Below are 18,627 nucleotides of genomic sequence, written 5' to 3' on the forward strand. Positions count from 1 at the left end.
TTTTAATTTCATGGCTACAATGATCATCTGCAGTGATTTTGGAGCACCAAAAAATAAAGTCTGACACTGTTTCCCCATCTATTTCCCATAAAATGATGGGACCAGATGCCATGATCTTAGTTTTCTGAATTTGAGCTTTAAGTCAACTTTTTCACTCTCCTCTTTCACTTTCATTAAGAGGCTTTTCAGTTCCTCTTCACTTTCTGCCATAAGGGTGCTGTCATCTGTATCTTGATTCCAGAAGCAATCTTGATTCCATCAGCAATCTTGATTCCAGCTTGTGCTTCTTCCAGCCCAGCATTTCTCATGATATACTCTGCATATAAGTTAAATAAGCAGGGTGACAATATACAGCCCTGACGTACTCCTTTTCCTATTTGGAACCAGTCTATTATTCCATGTCCAGTTCTAACTGTTGCTTCCTGACCTGCATATAGGTTTCTCAAGAGGCAGGTCAGGTGGTCTGGTATTCCCATCTCTTTCAGATTTTCCACAGTTTATTGTGATCCACACAGTCAAAGGCTTTGGCTGTACAGTATAGGGCAGTATTATTAACCACCAGTGTCTGAATTAAGCCTTAGGAATAACAGGTCAAAAGTAGATATCTTTAGATACCATCTTATTCAATCCTTTTACTGATCAGATGGGAAAATAGAGGTGACAGGGACAGGGATTGTGGGTAGGAGTGTGTGTTTACCCAACTGCTTGATGGTAGAACTCAGACTACAGTCTGGCTATCTTTACTCAAAGTTAGTGCTCTTTCTAGTGTATAATGAATAATTCTTACTTTGTCACTGGGCTTGAAAAAGGACAACAACTTTGAAGTCATCATATTTAACATGTAAGTGTCTTTAGAGATTAGAAATTTGGGCTTCAAATAAAGCACTATAAATGGCAATCTCCTTATTCAGGCCACAGAATATTCTGGAAAAACAAGGGTGATCATACCTGTCACATTATTTTACTGATGTTCATGCTCTGGAAATTAACTTCTGCACATCAGAAAACTAATGACTCACCTGATCAAGCTGATCCTTTTTGCCAGCTTCTCTGTGTGTTCCTGAGTAGGAGGGACATTTTCTACAAAAGCAATTCCATAGAGTAGAAAGTTCTGCAGAAAGTTCTTCAGTCCCTCCTTGGTTTCTAAGAAGGTCTGGAAATCTACAGCTGGAACTTGGGCTTGGTGGTAGATTTCAGCATTCCATAAGATTCTAGGTTGGATGAACTTTTGTTTCTGCCCTTCATAGCTGTTTTTCACCAGCCAATCCAAATCATATCTAGTCACGTGACCATCTGGCCCTTTTTAGGAAAAAAATAAAAGGTATTAAAAATAATAATTATATATACTGCCAATAATTTACTGGTTAAGAGTATTATTTTCAGCAACCAATTACTCAGTCTGGTATTGTTTATGGGGTTTCCCAGGTAGCACTAGTGGTAAAGAAACTGCCTGCCAATGCAGGAGACATAAGAGATGCAGGTTCGATTCCTGGGTCGGGAAGATCCCCTAGAGGAGAGCACAGCAACCCACTCCAGTATTCTTGCCTGGAGAATCCCATGGACAGAGGAGCCTGGTGGGCTACAGTCCATGGGGTCGCAAAGAGTCAGACATGACTGAAGTGACTTAGCACACATGCACATCTGTATTGTTTATGAAACCAAATTCAAATGAATGCCTGGAATGTTCCTGAGACAGAAATATTTCTCAGTTGAGTAGTATAAATTAATAAGTGAATGAATGAACAAATAAATCTTCTCAGCAGGAAAATAAGTTTATGAAACTATAGCTACATAGTAATGGGCCTCCATCTCCCTCTTATAAATGAATTAGGGCAGTTTGGTCTAATGATATGATATCAATACAACATGATAACTTTGTCCACTGCTCCACAAAAAGTCAAAAAGCACCTCCGAAAATGTTTTAGAAAATATTCAGGATAAGCAAAGGAGTAAGCAAAGGATACAGCAAGAGGAGTGAAAGGCTATCCTGACATTTTCTCTCTCCTTTTCTTTCTACCTCTCTGTCTCTGTTTCTGTCTTTCAAATTTCTACACTATTATAGTAAAAGTATCATAAAGAATTTGGAAAGCATAAAAAAGTATAAGGAAATGAAAAGGTCAGATATACTTACTCGATTATCTAGATGACACCACTATTCACAGCTTGCAATCATTCCTTCTAGTTTTCTGTATGCATACTTTTACTTTACATAACATATTGTGAAAACATTATATATATATATATATATATATATATATATATATATATATATATATGTATGTATGTATCAGTTTGCACCCTGCCTTTGTCACTTAAATTTTAAGAATAATTTTTTTTCATTAAAAAATTAAGACTTCAAAAAATTAATTCCTATAATTTTCAGAATATGGACTACCAAGATTTACCTAACCAGTCTGTTCTCCCGGGGCATGTAGTTGTATTTCTGATAAGTCTCCCTATTAATTAATAGTGATCATCCTTGTCCATTTTTCTGATAATTTTCTTAAAATAGACACACAGAAGGTAGAATTGTTAAGTCCAAAGACACAAACTTTTAAGAGTCTTGATACCTATAACCAGATTACTTTCTAGAAAGTCTACCGATTTTCATCCCCTCCAACAATATATGCATATATGTGTGCTCATCAAAATTGAGTATTCTTACTTTTTAAACATATTTTTTTTCTAATTTGGTAAATAAAACTCCTCTTATTATAATAAATTTAAGTTATTTAAGGTGAAGAAGAACATTTGTTAGACGTCTATATTTTTTACATGCAAGGGTTACCAAACTGAGCTAGTAGCCAAACCTGCCCAGAATTGTTTTTGTAACATCTGCTTTGTAGTATGTATTTTCTATAGCTGTTTCTACCCTACTACCAAAGAACTGAATCGTTGTGACAGAGACAGTGTACTCAACATAGATTAAAATCTTTACTGTCTGGCCCTTTACAGAATGTTTCCTGACTTGTTTAATGATTGTTCACTTCTTTCTCACATTTTTCTTTGGAACACTGGTGCTTTTCTTACAAATTGGTAATAGAACTATACACACACACACACACATATTTAATCATATACTCTACAAATATTTTGCAAAGTCAGCTTTAAAAAAAAAAATTTCTATGGTATGCTTTCTTTCTTTTTTAAAAAAGCTGTAATAGTCCAGTAAAGGTTTATTTCAGTTAAAGAATAGAGATTGAAATCAACAAGGGGAAAAGGTGCATAGGGCCGAGTCCAGAAAAAACCATGCACAAGTTTCTAGGTGTTCTCTTCTAGTATCAGTTCTGTTCAGTTGCTCAGTCATGTCCGACTCTTTGCAACCTCATGGACTGCAGCATGCCAGGCTTCCCTGTCCATCACCAATTACTGGAGCTTACACAAACTCATGTCCATTGAGTCGGTGATGCCATCCAACCATCTCATCCTCTGTTGTCCCCTTCTCCTCCTGCCCTCAATCTTTCCCAGCATCAAGGTCTTTCCCACTGAGTTGGTTCTTTGCATCAGGGTGGCCAAAGTATTGGAGTTTCAGCTTCAGCATCAATCCTTCCAATGAATATTCAGGATTGATTTCCTTTAGGATTGACTGCTTGGATCCCCTTGCAATCCAAGGGACTCTCAAGAGTCTTCTCCAACACCACAGTTCAAAAGCATCAATTCTTCGGTGCTCAGCTTTCTTTATAGTCCAACTCTCACATTCATACATGACTACTGGAAAAAAACATAGCTTTGAATAGATGAACCATTTTTTTAAAAAAATATAAATTTATTTATTTTATTTGGAGGCTAATTATTTTACAATATTGTAGTGGTTTTTGCCATACATTGACATGAATACACCACGGGTGTACATGTGTTCCCCATCTTGAACCCCCCTTCCACCTCCCTCCCCATCCCATCCCTCTGTTATCCCAGTGTACCGTCTCACACATTGAACCTGGACTGGCGATTCTTTTCACATATGATAATATACATGTTTCAATGCCATTCTCCCAAATCATCCCACCCTCACCCTCTCCCAGAGATCCAAAAGAGTGTTCTATACATCTGTGTCTCTTTTGTTATCTCGCATATAGGGTTATCGTTACCATCTTTCTAAATTCCATATATATGCGTTAGTATACTGTATTGGCTTCCCTGGTGGCTCAGAAGTTAAAGCGTCTGACTGAAATGTGGGAGACCCGGGTTCGATCCCTGGGTAGGGAAGATCCCCTGGAGAAGGAAATGGCAACCCATTCCAGTATTCTTGCCTGGACAATCCCATGGATGGAGGAGACTGGTGGGGTACATTAGTCCATGGGGTCGCAAAGAGTCGGACACGACTGAGTGACTTCACTTTCACTTTCATACTGTATTGGTGTTTTTCTTTCTGGGTTACTTCACTTTGTATAACAGGCCTCAATTTCATCCACCTCATTAGAACTGATTCACATGTCTTCTTTTAAATGGCTGAGTAATATTCCATTGTGTATATGTACCACGGCTTTCTTATCCATTCGTCTGCTGATGGACATCTAGGTTGCTTCCATGTCCTGGCTATTATAAACAGTGCTGTGATGAACACTGGGGTACACGTGTCTCTTTCAATTCTGGTTTCCTCTGTGTGTATGCCCAGGAGTGGGATTGCTGGGTCATATGGCAGGTCTATTTCCAGTTTTTTAAGGAATCTCCACACTGTTCTCCATAGTGGCTGTACTGGTTTGCATTCCCACCAACAGTGTAAGAGGGTTCCCTTTTCTCCACACCCTCTCCAGCATTTATTGTTTGTAGACTTTTGGATAGCAGCCATTCTGACTGGCATTAGATGGTACTTCATTGTGCTTTTGATTTGCATTTCTCTGACAATGAGTGATGTTGAGCATCTTTGCATGTGTTTTTTTAGCCATCTGGATGCCTTCTTTGGAGAAATGTCTGTTTAGTTCTTTGGCCCATTTTTTGATTGGGTCGTTTATTTTTCTGAAATTGAGCTGCAGGAGTTGCTTGTATATTTTTGAGATTAATTCTTTGTCAGTTGCTTCGTCTGCTATTGTTTTCTCCCATTCTGAAGGCTGTCTTTTCACCTTGCTTATAGCTTCCTTCGTTGTGCAAAAGCTTTTAAGTTTCATTAGGTCCCATTTGTTTATTTTTGCTTTTATTTCCAATATTCTGGGGGATGGGTCATAGAGGATCCTGCTGTGATTTATGTCAGAAAGTGTTTCGCCTATGTTTTCCTCTAGGAGTTTTATAGTTTCTGGTCTTACGTTTAGATCTTTAATCCATTTTGAGTTTATTTTTGTGTATGGTGTTAGAAAGTGTTCTAGTTTCATTCTTTTACAAGTGGTTGACCAGTTTTCCCAGCACCACTTGTTAAAGAGACTGTCTTTTGTCCATTGTATATTCTTGCCTCCTTTGTCAAAGATAAGGTGTCCATAGGTGTGTGGATTTGTCTCTGGGCTTTCTATTTTGTTCCACTGATCTATACTTCTGTCTTTGCACCAGTACCATACTGTCTTGATGACTGTAGCTTTGTAGTAGAGCCTGAAATCAGGCAGGTTGATTCCTCCAGTTCCATTCTTCTTTCTCAAGATTGCTTTGGCTATTCGAGGTTTTTGTATTTCCATACAAATTGTGAAATTATTTGTTCTAGATCTCTGAAAAATAGCATTGGTAGCTTGATAGGGGTTGCATTGAATCTATAGATTGCTTTGGGTAGTATACTCATTTTCACTATATTGATTCTTCTGATCCATGAACATGGTATATTTCTCCATCTATTTGTGTCCTCTTGGATTTCTTTCAGTGGTGTTTTATAGTTTTCTATATATAGGTCTTTTGTTTCTTTACGTAGATATATTCCTGAGTATCTCACATGCCAGTACAGTAATGCTCAAAATTTTCCAAGCCAGACTTCAGCAATACATGAACCACGAACTTCCAGATGTTCAAGCTGGTTTTAGAAAAGGCAGAGGAACCAGAGATCAAATTTCCTACATCCGCTGGATCATCGAAAAAGCAAGAGAGTTCCAGAAAAACATCTATTTCTGCCTTATTGACTATGCCAAAGCCTTTGATAGTGTGGATCACAATAAACTGTGGAAAATTCTGAAAGAGATGGGAATACCAGACCCCCTGACCCTGACCTGCCTCTTGAGAAACCTATATGCAGGTTAGGAAGCAACAGTTAGAACTGGACATGGGATAACAGACTGGTTCCAAATAGGAAAAGGAGTACGTCGGGGCTGTATATTGTCACCCTGTTTATTTAACTTATATGCATAGTACATCATGAGAAATGCTGGGCTGGAAGAAGTACAAGCTGGAATCAAGATTGCTGGGAGAAATATCAATAACCTCAGATATGCAGATGACAGCACCCTTATGGCAGAAAGTGAAGAGGAACTAAAAAGCCTCTTGATGAAAGTGAAAGAGGAGAGTGAAAAAGTTGGCTTAAAGTTCAACATTCAGAAAACTAAGATCATGGCATCTGGTCCCATCACTTCATGGGAAATAGATGGGGAAACAGTGTCAGACTTTATTTTTTGGTGCTCCAAAATCACTGCAGATGGTCATTGCTGCCAAGAAATTAAAAGACGCTTACTCCTTGGAAGCAAAGTTTTGACCAACCTAGATAGCATATTAAAAAACAGAGACATTACTTTGCCAACAAAGGTCCATCTAGTCAAGGATATGGTTTTTCCAGTGGTCATGTCGGGATGTGAGAGTTGAAATATGAAGAAAGCTGAGTGCTGAAAAATTGATGCTTTTGAACTGTGGTGTTGAAGAAGACTCCTGAGAGTCCCTTGGACTGCAAGGAGATCCAGCCAGTCCATCCTGAAGGAGATCAGTCCTGGGTGTTCATTGAAAGGACTGATGCTGAAGCTGAAACTCCAATATTTTGGCCACCGGATGTGGAGAACTGACTCATTGGAAAAGACCCTGATGCTGTGAGGGATTGGAGGCAGGAGGAGAAGGGGACGACAGAGGATGAGATGCCTGGATGCATCACCGACTCAGTGAACATGAGTTTGAGTGAACTCCAGGAGTTGGTGATGGACATGGAGGCCTGGCGTGCTGTGATTCATAGGGTCGGACACGACTGAGTGACTGAACTGAACTGAAATGACTGATTCCGAAGTATTTAATTATTTTCGTTGCAATTGTGAATGGAATTGTTTCCTTAATTTCTCTTTCTGTTTTCTCATTGTTAGTCTATAGTAATGCAAGGGATTTCTGTGTGTTAATTTTATATCCTTCAATTTTATTACTGCAACTTCTCAGTCCTTGTCTCCAGGCTATTTAAGTGTAACTCCATTTTGTTTTCAAGATTTTGGATCATTTTCACTATCATTATTCGGAATTCTTTATCAGGTAGATTCCCTATTGCTTCCTCTTTTGTTTTGTTTGGTCGGCATTTATCCTGTTCCTTTAGCTGCTGAGTATTTCTCTGCCTTTTCATCTTGTTTGTATTGCTGTATTTGGGGTGGCCTTTCCGTATTCTGTCAGTTTGTGGTTCCTCTTTGTTGTGGAGGTTCCTCACTGTGCATGGGGTTGGATGGGTGGCTTGTCAAGTTTTCCAGGTTAGGGAAGCTTGTGTCGGTGTTCTGGTGGGTGGAGCTGGAATTCTTCTCTCTGGAGTGCAATTAAGTGTTCAGTAGTGAGTTTTGAGATGTCAGTGGATTTGGTGTGACTTTGGGCAGACTGTATATTGAAGCTCAGGGCTATGTTCCTGTGTTGCTGGAGAATTTGCATGGTATGTTTTGCTCTGGAACTTGTTGGCCCTTGGGTGATGCTTGGTTTCAGTGTAGGTATGGAGGCTTTTGATGAGCTCTTATTGATTAATGTTCCCTGGAGTCAAGAGTTCTCTGGTGTTCTCATGTTCTGGACTTAAGCCTCCTGCCTCTGGTTTTCAGTCTTATTCTTACAGTAGCCTCAAGAGACTTCTCAATCTATACAGCATTGACAATAAAAATGAAAAGTTTCTCCACAATGAGGGACACCCAGAGAGGTACACAGAATAGCATGGAGAAGAGAAGAGGGAGGAGGGAGATAGACATGACCAGGAGGAGAAGAGGGGGAATCAAAAGGGGAGAGAGCAAGCTAGCCAGTAATCACTTCCCTATGTGCTCTCCACAGTCTGGATCCCTCAGAGATGTTCACGGAGTTACACAGAGAAGAGAAGAGGGAGAAAGGAGACAGAGGTGGCCAGGAGGATAAAAGGGGGAATCAAAAGGAGAGAGACAGATCCAGCCAGTAATCAGTTCCCTAAGTGTTCTGCACAGCCCGGAACACACAAAGAGATTCACAGAGTTGGGCAGAGAAGAGAAGGGTGAAGGAGGAGATAGAGGTGACCTGGTGGAGAAAAAGGAGAGTCAAAAGGGGGAGAGAGCAATCAGGCCAGTAATCTCACTCCCAAGCAAAAATGGGTACTGAAGATTGGGTTCTTAAAGGTACAAAATTGATAACAAATACCAAAAAAGCAAAGATTAAAAATCTAGAGTAGAGATTCTCAAAAATATAACATTAAAAAAATGAAACAAAGTCACAAAAATTATAAAATATATATATGAAGTTTGCTTTAAAAATAAGGTGTTTTTTGGGCAAGGTAATAGTAAGTTATAAATATGAACATTAAAGGAGTAATAGCGGACTTAAAAATAAAAAAAATTAAAAAATGATAATAGTAAAAATATATCTAGGAATTTCTCTGGAGCTGTTGTGGACTGTGTGGGGTCAATTCATTTTCAGATATTTCCTTGATCCAGCTTCTACTTCTCAAGATCTATAGGCCTCTTCCAATGTAGTCGGTGCTAACTACAGGGTTTTAATCTTTTGCACCTGTCACTTCCAAAGTGGTTCCCTCTGTTTATTTTAGCTTCTTCTGTTTGCTGGTCTCTTCAGTGTCTAATTTCTGCCCTGACTCGAGGGGATGAAGGTGGTCACTTATTTAGTCTCACTTGTTGAGTCGTGCTGTAGGGAGGGAGGAACACAGCAAACAAATATCACTGGCATGTGTGGGGAACGCTCGCAGGGTCTCCGCTGCACTGGGTTTGCTCCTGCTCACAGCGTGTGTGCTTTCCAGTCTATACTGCTGAGGTTCCAGGTTGCTCTGCAGGGGAACTGTCTAAAGTGGGCCCTGGGTTGTGTGCACTTCCCAGGTCTAAGCCCCTCAGGTTCAGGTTCTCAGGTACTCCACAAAGGCGCAGAGTCCTTTGGGTGTGCGTTTTGTGCCCTTCCCAGGTCCGAGCAGCACAGGCGACCAGGTGCTTGGTGAGCACAGTCACCCGCAGTTGGAGGGTGCATCTTATCCCCTCCCCCGTCCCAGTCGCTTGGTTTTCTGGGTGTACAACGGGCGTGCCTTCTCAGGTGTGCTTTGTGTCTCCTCTGAGGAGCTGATCTCTGGCTGTGACCCTCTTGGCAGATGTCAACCGTCCAGAATCCCAAGAAGTCTTGGTTAGCAATGAAGCCTGCTTGCAGTTTGGTAGAGGATGTCTCTCTGGGGGTGGTGACTGTCCCCATCTGGCTCTGGCTCTCCCCCGCCTGCCTGTCTCCGGCGGGGAATGGGCCAGTTCGCAGCCAGCTAGTTCTGCTCAGTTCTTTGTTCTGTGAGCGGGCCTGGCAGTGTCTTAGGTTAGGACTTTTCCGGGATAGCTATCCCACAGTCTGGGTTGCTATCTCAAGTTAGCTTCCTCAGATTGCCCTTGGGGCATTCAGGCCAGGTCCTTACCCTAAGCAATGCAGCCCGCGCCTCCCTGTCCAGCCTCTGCTTGCTAGTGTCAGATGCGAGTGTCTGGGCTGCTTCTCTGCTGGGAGTTGCCATTAGGCATGTAATCTGTGGGTTCAAATTATTTATTTATTTATTTTTCCTCCCAGTTATGTTGCCCTGAGATTTCAAGACTTGCCACTGACCCGCCGGTGAGAGTGTTTCCTGGTGTTTGGAAACCTCTCTTTTTTAAGACTCCCTTCCCAGGATGGATTTCTGTCCCTATCTCTTTTGTCTCTTTTTTTATCTTTTATATTTTGCCCTACCTCCTTTCGAAGACAATGGGTTGCCTTTCTGGGTGCCTGATGTCCTCTGCCAGCATTCAGAAGTTGTTTTGTGGAATTTGCTCAGCATTCAAATGTTCTTTTCAAGAGACACAGAAGTACAGAACAGACTTTTGAACTCTGTGGGAGAAGGTGAGGGTGGGATGTTTCGAAAGAACAGCATGTATATTATCTATGGTGAAACAGATCACCAGCCCAGGTGGGATGCATGAGTCAAGTGGTTGGGCCTGGTGGGCTGGGAGAACCCAGGGGAATCGGGTGGGGAGGGAGGTGGGAGGGGGGATCGGGATGGGGAATGCGTGTAACTCTATGGCTGATTCATATCAATGTATGACAAAACCCACTGGGGAAAAAAAATGTTCTTTTCATGAATTTGTGGGGGAGAAAGTGGTCTTCCCGTCCTATTCCTCTGCCATCTTAGGCCCGCCCCCCTAGATGAACCTTTGTTGGCAAAGTAATGTCTCTGCTTTTTAATATGATGTCTAGGTTGGTCATAGCTTTTCTTCCAAGAAGCAAGCGTCTTTTAATTTCATGGCTGCAGTCACTATCTGCAGTGATTTTGGAGCCCCTGAAAATAAAGTCTCTCACAGTTTCCATTGTTTCCCCATCTATTTGTCATGAAGTGATGGAACCAGATGCCATGATCTTGGTTTTCTGAATGTTTAGTTTTAAGCCAACTTTTTCACTCTCCTCTTTCACTTTCATCAAGTGGCTCTTTAGTTCTTCTTTGCTTTCTTCCATAAGGGTGGTGTTATCTGCATATCTGAGGTTATTGATATCTCTCCCAGCAATCTTGATTCCAGCTTGTGCTTCATCCAGCCCAGCGTTTCTCATGACATACCCTGCATATAAGTTAAATAAGCAGGGTGACAATATACAGCCTTGACATACCCCTTTCCTATTTGGAACCAGTCTGTTGTTCCATGTCCAGTTCTAACTGTTGCTTCTTGACCTGCATACAGATTTCTTAGGAGGCAGGTCACATGGTCTACTATTCCCATCTCTTGAAGAATTTTTGACAGTTTGTGGTGATCCACACAGTCAAAGGCTTTGGCACAGTCAATGAAGCAGAAGTTGATGTTTTTTGCAACTCTCTTACTTTTTTGATTACCCAACAGATGTTGGCAATTTGATCTCTGGTTGTCTGCCTTTTCTAAAACCAGCTTGAAAATCTGGAAGTTCATAGTTGACATACTGTTGAAGCCTGGCTTGGATAATTTTGAGCATTACTTTGCTAGTGTGTGAGATGAGTGCAATCGTGCAGTAGTTTGAACATCCTTAGGCATTCCCTTTCTTTGGGATTGAAATGAAAACTGACCTTTTCCAGTCCTGTGGCTACTGCTGAGTTTTCCAAATTTGCTGGCATATTGAGTGCAGCGCTTTAACAGCATCATCTTCCAGTATACTTGCTGGAAAAATTAAGTGCTATATATGGTAATGTTTTCTTTTCATTGTAGACAAATCAGTAGTAAAATGTAGTCAAATAAATATTTCTTCTTCCAATGCTTTTTTGTTATTTTGAAATATAGATTCACAGAAAGTCACAAAGAAATATATAAAAGAGGTCTCATGCTCCCTTCCCTGAGCCTTCTCCAATGTTTAACATCTTGTACAACCACAGTACAATATCAAAACCAAGAAAGTGGTATTGATACAATCCATAGAGCTCATTCAGATTTCACGAGCTATATACATATATATATAAATATATATATATAATATATAATATACACATATATAAAAAAATATATATAAAATATAAATATATATATAATTATTTCTGTGTGTGTGTGTGTGCGCTTTATGCAGTGTTATTACATGTGCAGCTTTATGTAACCACTACTATAGTCAAAATACTCAAGTGTGCCATTACCAGAAGACTCCTTCATGTTACCTCTTTAAAGCCACAGCATTCCTCCTCTTGTCCTGGCAACTGCTAATCTGTTCACTGTCTCTATAATTCTGTTATTTCATGAATGTTACATAAATGGAATCATGCAGTTACATTTTTCCTTCACTGTAATTCCTTTGTGCTTTCCCCAAGTTATCATGCATATCAATCTTTCATTCTTTTTTTTATTACTGAATAGTTTTTCATTATGTGGATGATTTGTTTAACAAAAAGTACCAAAAGAAGACCAGGTCTCCTGTCCACTCACAAGTGAAAAAGAGTGTGGCCTTGTCCAGATGAATGGCCTTTGGCTGGATACATAAATCCACGCTGGCAGTGTCTAGGCTGCGCTGGTGAGTCTTAGAGTTGTAGCAAGTGGCTGAGCGGCAGTGGTCTCGAAGCCAGACATAATCAAAGCGCATCACACTGTTAGCATATTGCAGTTCTAGGGAAAAGATTACATTCTTTTATTAGCATTTATTATGTTATTTATTCTATAAAAATAAATAAAATATTTAGGAAAACGAAAAAGTCTGGACTCAAAACTCCCTTCAAAAAGTCTTCTACCAACAAATGAGCAAGAGCAATGCAAGGGACACTGGCCCCTTACTAGATATTAAAATATAGCATGGAACAATTAAAATAGTGTGATGTTGGTATAGGAACAGGCAGACAAAACAACAGAAGAGTATAAAAAATCCAAAATTACACATGAATGCACATGGAAATTTGGTTAGTAGAAACTGGTACATATAATCACTGTGGAAAATATGACTTTTTAAGTAAATGGTGTTTGGACAACTGATAATCATTTGGAAAACTATAAAATTGAGTCCATATCTCATATTGTCACCAGGTTTCCAAGATAAACTCAAAACAGATCAGAGTTCTAAATTTGGAAAATGAAGTCATTCATGTATATAAAAAGAAAACAGACATGGATAGAGGATATAAAGGAGGTTCTTGTACTATTCTTGCAACTTTCCTGTTAGCTTGAAGATGTATCAAAAGAAAAAGTTACCAAAAAATATCAAACACTTTCTTATACATCAGATTATTCATTTAGACAGGATAAATAAAAATGAGTTCAAATTTATAACAGGAATAAAAACTATAAAGTGTCTTGGAATGAATGACAATGTGGAAGATAACTATGGAGAAATTCTGAAGGACTTGAAGGAAATGTGAATGGAAAAATATGCTCACAATTGGGCAGATTCAAAAATGAAAAGACAGAAATACTTCCATAAATTAATGCACAAAACTCCATGTACTTCCAACCCAAATCCCCATGAAAATTTTCATGTACTGGACAGGCTAATTCCAAGATTCATATTCAGAATTAAGAAAGTAATAATTTTGACAAAGAAAAAGAAAGGTTTGGAAGGGAAGTCTTACTAGGTATAAAAATACATTATAAAGCTACAGTCATTTAAAAAGTATGATATTCATGCAGAATGGACTAAGAAATCAAGGGAACAGAATAATCTCAAAATAGACCTAAGTGTATATAGAAATATGGTATATGTTAAAGGTGGCATTTGCAATACTGGTTAAATGATAGATTTTTCAATAATTAGTTTTAGAAAAACGAAAATTTGAAAAAATGTATAGAACAGACTTTTGGACTCTGTGGGAGAAGGCGAGAGTGGTATGATCTGAGAGAATAGCATTGAAACATGTATATTGTCAAGTGTGAAACAGATCGCCAGCCCAGGTTGGATGCATGAGACAAGTGCTCAGGGCTGGTACACTGGGAAGATCCAGAGGGATGAGATGGGGAGGGAGGTAGGAGGGGGGATCAGGTTGGGGAACACATGTAAATCCATGGCTGATTCATGTCAATGTATGGCAAAAACCACTACAATATTGTAAAGTAATTATCCTCCAACTAATAAAAATAAATGGAAAAAAACTGGAAAAAATAAAGAATAAAAAAATAAAAACAAAAACAAAAAAAAGGAAAATAAAAAAAGAAAAAATGATTCTACATTCACATCAGCTTCAACAGTAAATTACTGATAAAGTAAAATATAAAACATAAAACTATTATATATTGACAAATTTGAAGAAGGAAAAGTATTTTAATATGACACATAAAGCATAAAAGATAATCTGTGTATGTAAAGATAAAAAACTTGTTTTGCAAAGTGTAAACAAGTTAAAATACAACAAGAAAAAGATTTCAACATAAAAGGATTAATACCCAGTATATTGAATAAATCCTTATGATCATTAGGTTAGAAACACAGTAGAAAAACAACTGAAGGATATCAATAGGAAAGTCACCAGCAGTGAACAGTAAATGCATGCACTCCTCTAATTTAGGAGTAATCAGAGAAATGGGTATTAAGATATCATTTTTTATTCATCAGAGTAACAATTTTTTTAAAGTTCTATTAAAACATGTGTTTTCAAATGATGTGGGGAAATGCATGCTCTCAAACATTGGTAATGTAAATATAAATTGGTGATGACACACTGAATGGCAATTTGGAAGTTTCTATGAAAATAATTAAAAAAAATATGTATATTACTTTCCTAACTCAGAAATTCACCTCTCAGTACTTACCTTATGGAAACTGTCACATGCAAGGAGGTATGTACAAGGATATTCATAATAGTTTTGTTTATAATAGCAAAATAATTAAAAAATAAGATTGTCTATCAGTGGGGCAGTGAAGAAACAGTTGAATAAACTGTGGTATATCCTTACTGAGAAATTAATCAACAGTTTAAAAATGTAGTATATCTACACTCCTCAAATTGACTTTGTACAATGTTATAATTCTCTTTTTAAGAACAGGAAACTAAAGCTCAGAGATGTTAAATTAATTTGTAAGATCATATAATCATTAGGTGTGGAGGTAGGACAAGAAATCAAGTTGTCCAACCCCAAAGTCCTATGCTAGTGTTACTCAAAATGTATTCTTAGGAATCTGAGATTTAGACTTCAGGAAAGGCAGGGTAAGGAGCTTGGAAAATCTTCTCCCCCAATAACAATGATAAAACTGGACAAAATTATCAAACAACCATTTTGGGACCCTGGAAATTGACCAAAGGTCTCCAGCAAATTAAAAAGCATTTAGTCAAGAAAAATGATTGAATCTTGGGTAAGAACAGTGGGGATCTGTGTGCTTTAGCTTGAGGTGCTTTCACCCCTAGTTTACCCCCAGCAGCTCCATCAGCAGTAGGTGTACCAGGACAGGGAAACCAAGAAAGCCAGCTGACATACTGGTTAGGGCAAGCAATAGACCAGCAGAACAATCAAGAATCTATGAAGGGGATCAAGGGAAGGGGACAGCTATAGTGGACCTGGGAAAGCCCCCCTCACATGCCCAGTGTTCAGCAAGGCTGTATACACATGCAGGGCTGTGTGCATACTTAGGAGAGACTGGAAAGGGCCTTAGTTATCTACATGTCCCTGGAGGAATGTAAGGCCCTCTGCCGGCACAATGGAAACATGTAAAGTGTGGCAGAATCTGAAAGCCAAGGCAAACTTATGAAAAGCCTAAACTTTGTGTGCCCCAATCCACATATATTTGCCCCAATCCACATACAGTTGCAACGGCAAAGGATGGAAACCTTACTGGCTAAAGGTTTTTAGCTTAACCTCTGTGCAATTGTTAGCTGGCCACTAAACTGTACCACCCCTTCATGGATCATAGCCTCGTTGAGGTGAAGGGGCTTATCTAACTCAATGAGCTATGCTGTGCAGAGCCACCCAAGATGCACAGGTCATAGTGGAGAATTCTGACAAAATGTGGTCCACTGGAGGAGGACATGGCAAACCACTCCAGTATTCTTGCCTCAAGAACTCCACAGACAATATGATAAGGCAAAAAGATATGACACTGAAAGATGAGCCCCCCAGGTCAGGAGCTGTCCAACAAGCTACTGGGGAACAGTGGAGGGCAATTACTAATAGCTCCAAAAAGAATGAAGAGGCTGGGCCAAACCAGAAATGATGCTCAGTTGTGGATGTGTCTGGTGGTGAAAGTAAAGTCCGATGCTGTAAATAATAATATTGCATAGGAACCAGGAAGATTAGGTCTACGAATCAAGGTAAATTGAATGTTGTCAAGCAGGAGATGGCAAGCACATTGAAATCTTAGGAATCAGTGAACTGAAATGGACAGGAACAGGCAAATTTCACTCAGACGACCATTGTATCTACTACTGTGGGCAAGAATCCCTTAGAAGAAATGGAGTAGCCATCATAGTCAACAAAAGAATCTGAAATGCAGTCCTTGGGTGCAATCTCATAAATGACAGAATGATTTCAGTCTGTTTCCAAGGCAAACTATTCAAAATCACAGTGATCCAAGTCTATGCCTCAACCACTAATACTGAAGAAGCTGAAGTTGACTGGTTCTATGAAGACCTACAACACCTTCTAGAACTAACATCCCCCCAAAATGTCTTTTTCATCAAAAGGGATTGGAATGTAAAACTAGGAAGTCAAGAGATACCTGGAATCACAGGCAAGTTGGATCTTAGAGTTCAAAATGAAGCAGTGCAAAGGCTAAGAGAGTTTTGCCAAGAGAATGCACTGCTCATAGCAAACACTCTCTGCCAAAAACACAAGAGACCACTCTGCACATAGACATATGCAGAAATCAATACCAAACTCAGATTGATTGTGTTCTTTGCAGTCAAAGATAGAGAAGCTCTATAGAGTCAGTAAAAACAAGACCTGGAGCTGACTGCAGCTCAGATCATGAGATCCTTATTGCTAAATTGAGGCTTAAACTGAAGTAGGGAAAGCCACCAGACCGTTTAGGTATGACCTTAATCAAACCCTTATGATTATACAATGGAGGTGAGGAATAGATTCAACAGATCAAATCTGATAAACAGAGTGCCTGAAGAACTATGGACAAAGGTTTGTAACTATGTATAGGAGTCAGTGACTGAAACCATCACAAAGAAAAATGCAACAAGACAAAGTGGTTGTCTGAGGAGGCTTTACAAATAGCTGAGGAAAGAAGAAAAGCAAACGGCAAAGGAGAAAGGGAAAAATATACCCAACTGAATTCAGACTTCCAGAAAACAACAAGGAGAGATAAGAAAGCCTTCTTAAGTGAACAATACAAAGAAATAGAGGAAAACAATAGAATGGGGGAGACTAGAGATCTCTTCAAAAAAATTAGAGATACCAAGGGAATATTTAACATAAGGACAGCATGATTAAAGGACAGAAAAAGGTAAGGACCTAACAGAAGCAGAAGATATTAAGAAGAGGTGCCAAGAATACACAGAAGAATTATACAAAAAAGGTCTTAATGACCCAGATAACCATGATGGTGTCACTCACCTAGAGCCAGACATCCTGGAGTGTGAAGTCAAGTGGGCCTTAGGAAGCATTACTACAAACAAAGCTGGTGGAGGTGATGGAATTCCAGCTGAGCTCTTGCAAATCCTTAAAGACAATGCTGTTGAAGTGTTGCACTCAATATGCCAGCAAATTTGTGGCCACAGGACTGGAAAAGGTCAGTATTCATTCCAATCCCAAAAAACGGCAATGCCAAAGAATGTTCAAACTACCGCATAATTTCACTCATTTCACGTGTTAGCAAGGTAATGCTCAAAATTCTTCAAGCTAGGCTTCAGCAGTACATGAACTGAGAACTTCCAGATGTACAAATTAGGTTTAGAAAAGGCAGAGGAACCAGAGGTCAAATTACCAACATGCGTTGGACCATGGAGAAAACAAGGGAGTTCCAGAAAAATATCTACTTCTGCTTCATTGACTATACTAAAGCCTTTGACTGTATGAATCACAACAAATTGTGGAAAATACTTAAAGAGATGAGACTATCAGATCACTTTACCTGCCTCCTTAGAAATCTGTATGCAGGTCAAGAAGCAACAGTTGGAACCTTACATGAAACAACGGATTGGTTCAAAATTGGGAAAGGAGAGTGTCAAAGCTGTATACTGTCACCCTGCTTATTTAACTTATATACATAGTACATTACGTGAAATGCTGAGCTGGACGAATCACAAGCTGGAAGCAAGATTCTGGGAGAAACATCAACAACCTCAGATATGCAGATGATACCACTCTAATGGCAGAAAGGGAAGAGGAACTAAAGAGCCTCTTGATGCGGGTGAAAGAGGAGAGTGAAAAAGCTGACTTGAAACTCAACATTCAAAAAACTAAGATCATGGCATCTGGTCCCATCACTTCATGGCAAATGAAAAGGGAAAAAGAGGAAGCAGTGACAGATTTTATTTTCACGGGATCCAAAATCACTGTGGACTGTGACTGCAGCCATGAAATTAAAAGACACTTCCTCCATGGAAGAAAGGCTATGACAAACATTCACAGCGAATTAAAAAGCAGAGACATCACTTTGCCTACAAAGGTCCATATAGTCAAAACTATGCTTTTTCCAGTAGTCATGTACAGATGTGAGAGTTGGACCATAAAGAAGGTTAAGTGCCGAAGAATTGATGCTTTCAAATTGTGGTGTTGGGGAAGACTCTTGAGAGTCCTTCGGATTGCTAGGAGGTCAAACCAGTCAATCCTAAAGGAACCCTCAATGTTGGTTGGAAGGACTGATGCTGTAGCTGAAGCTCCAATACTTTGACCACCTGATGCGAACAGCTGACTCTTTCAAAAACACCCTGATGCTGGGAAAGATTGAAGGTGGGAGGAGAAGGGGGCAACTGAGGATGAGATGGTTGGATGGCATCACCGACTCAAT

General features: G+C 39.5%; 1 protein-coding gene across 2 annotated transcripts in view; it reads right to left on the reverse strand.

Moving 5' to 3' along the window:
• Nucleotides 1-18,627, reverse strand: part of TMLHE (trimethyllysine hydroxylase, epsilon) — a 59,506-nt gene that overhangs the window by 17,037 nt on the left and 23,842 nt on the right. For both annotated transcript variants that reach the window (XM_065915622.1, XM_065915621.1), the window contains exons 3-4: nucleotides 12,183-12,359; nucleotides 1,020-1,299 (exon numbers count right to left, since the gene is read on the reverse strand). In XM_065915622.1, the coding sequence (XP_065771694.1) occupies nucleotides 1,020-1,299; nucleotides 12,183-12,359 (457 nt within the window). The remainder of the gene's footprint in view (nucleotides 1-1,019; nucleotides 1,300-12,182; nucleotides 12,360-18,627) is intronic.

The sequence above is a fragment of the Muntiacus reevesi genome, chromosome X (genome assembly GCF_963930625.1).
Source record: "Muntiacus reevesi chromosome X, mMunRee1.1, whole genome shotgun sequence".
Taxonomy (NCBI): Eukaryota; Metazoa; Chordata; class Mammalia; order Artiodactyla; family Cervidae; genus Muntiacus; species Muntiacus reevesi.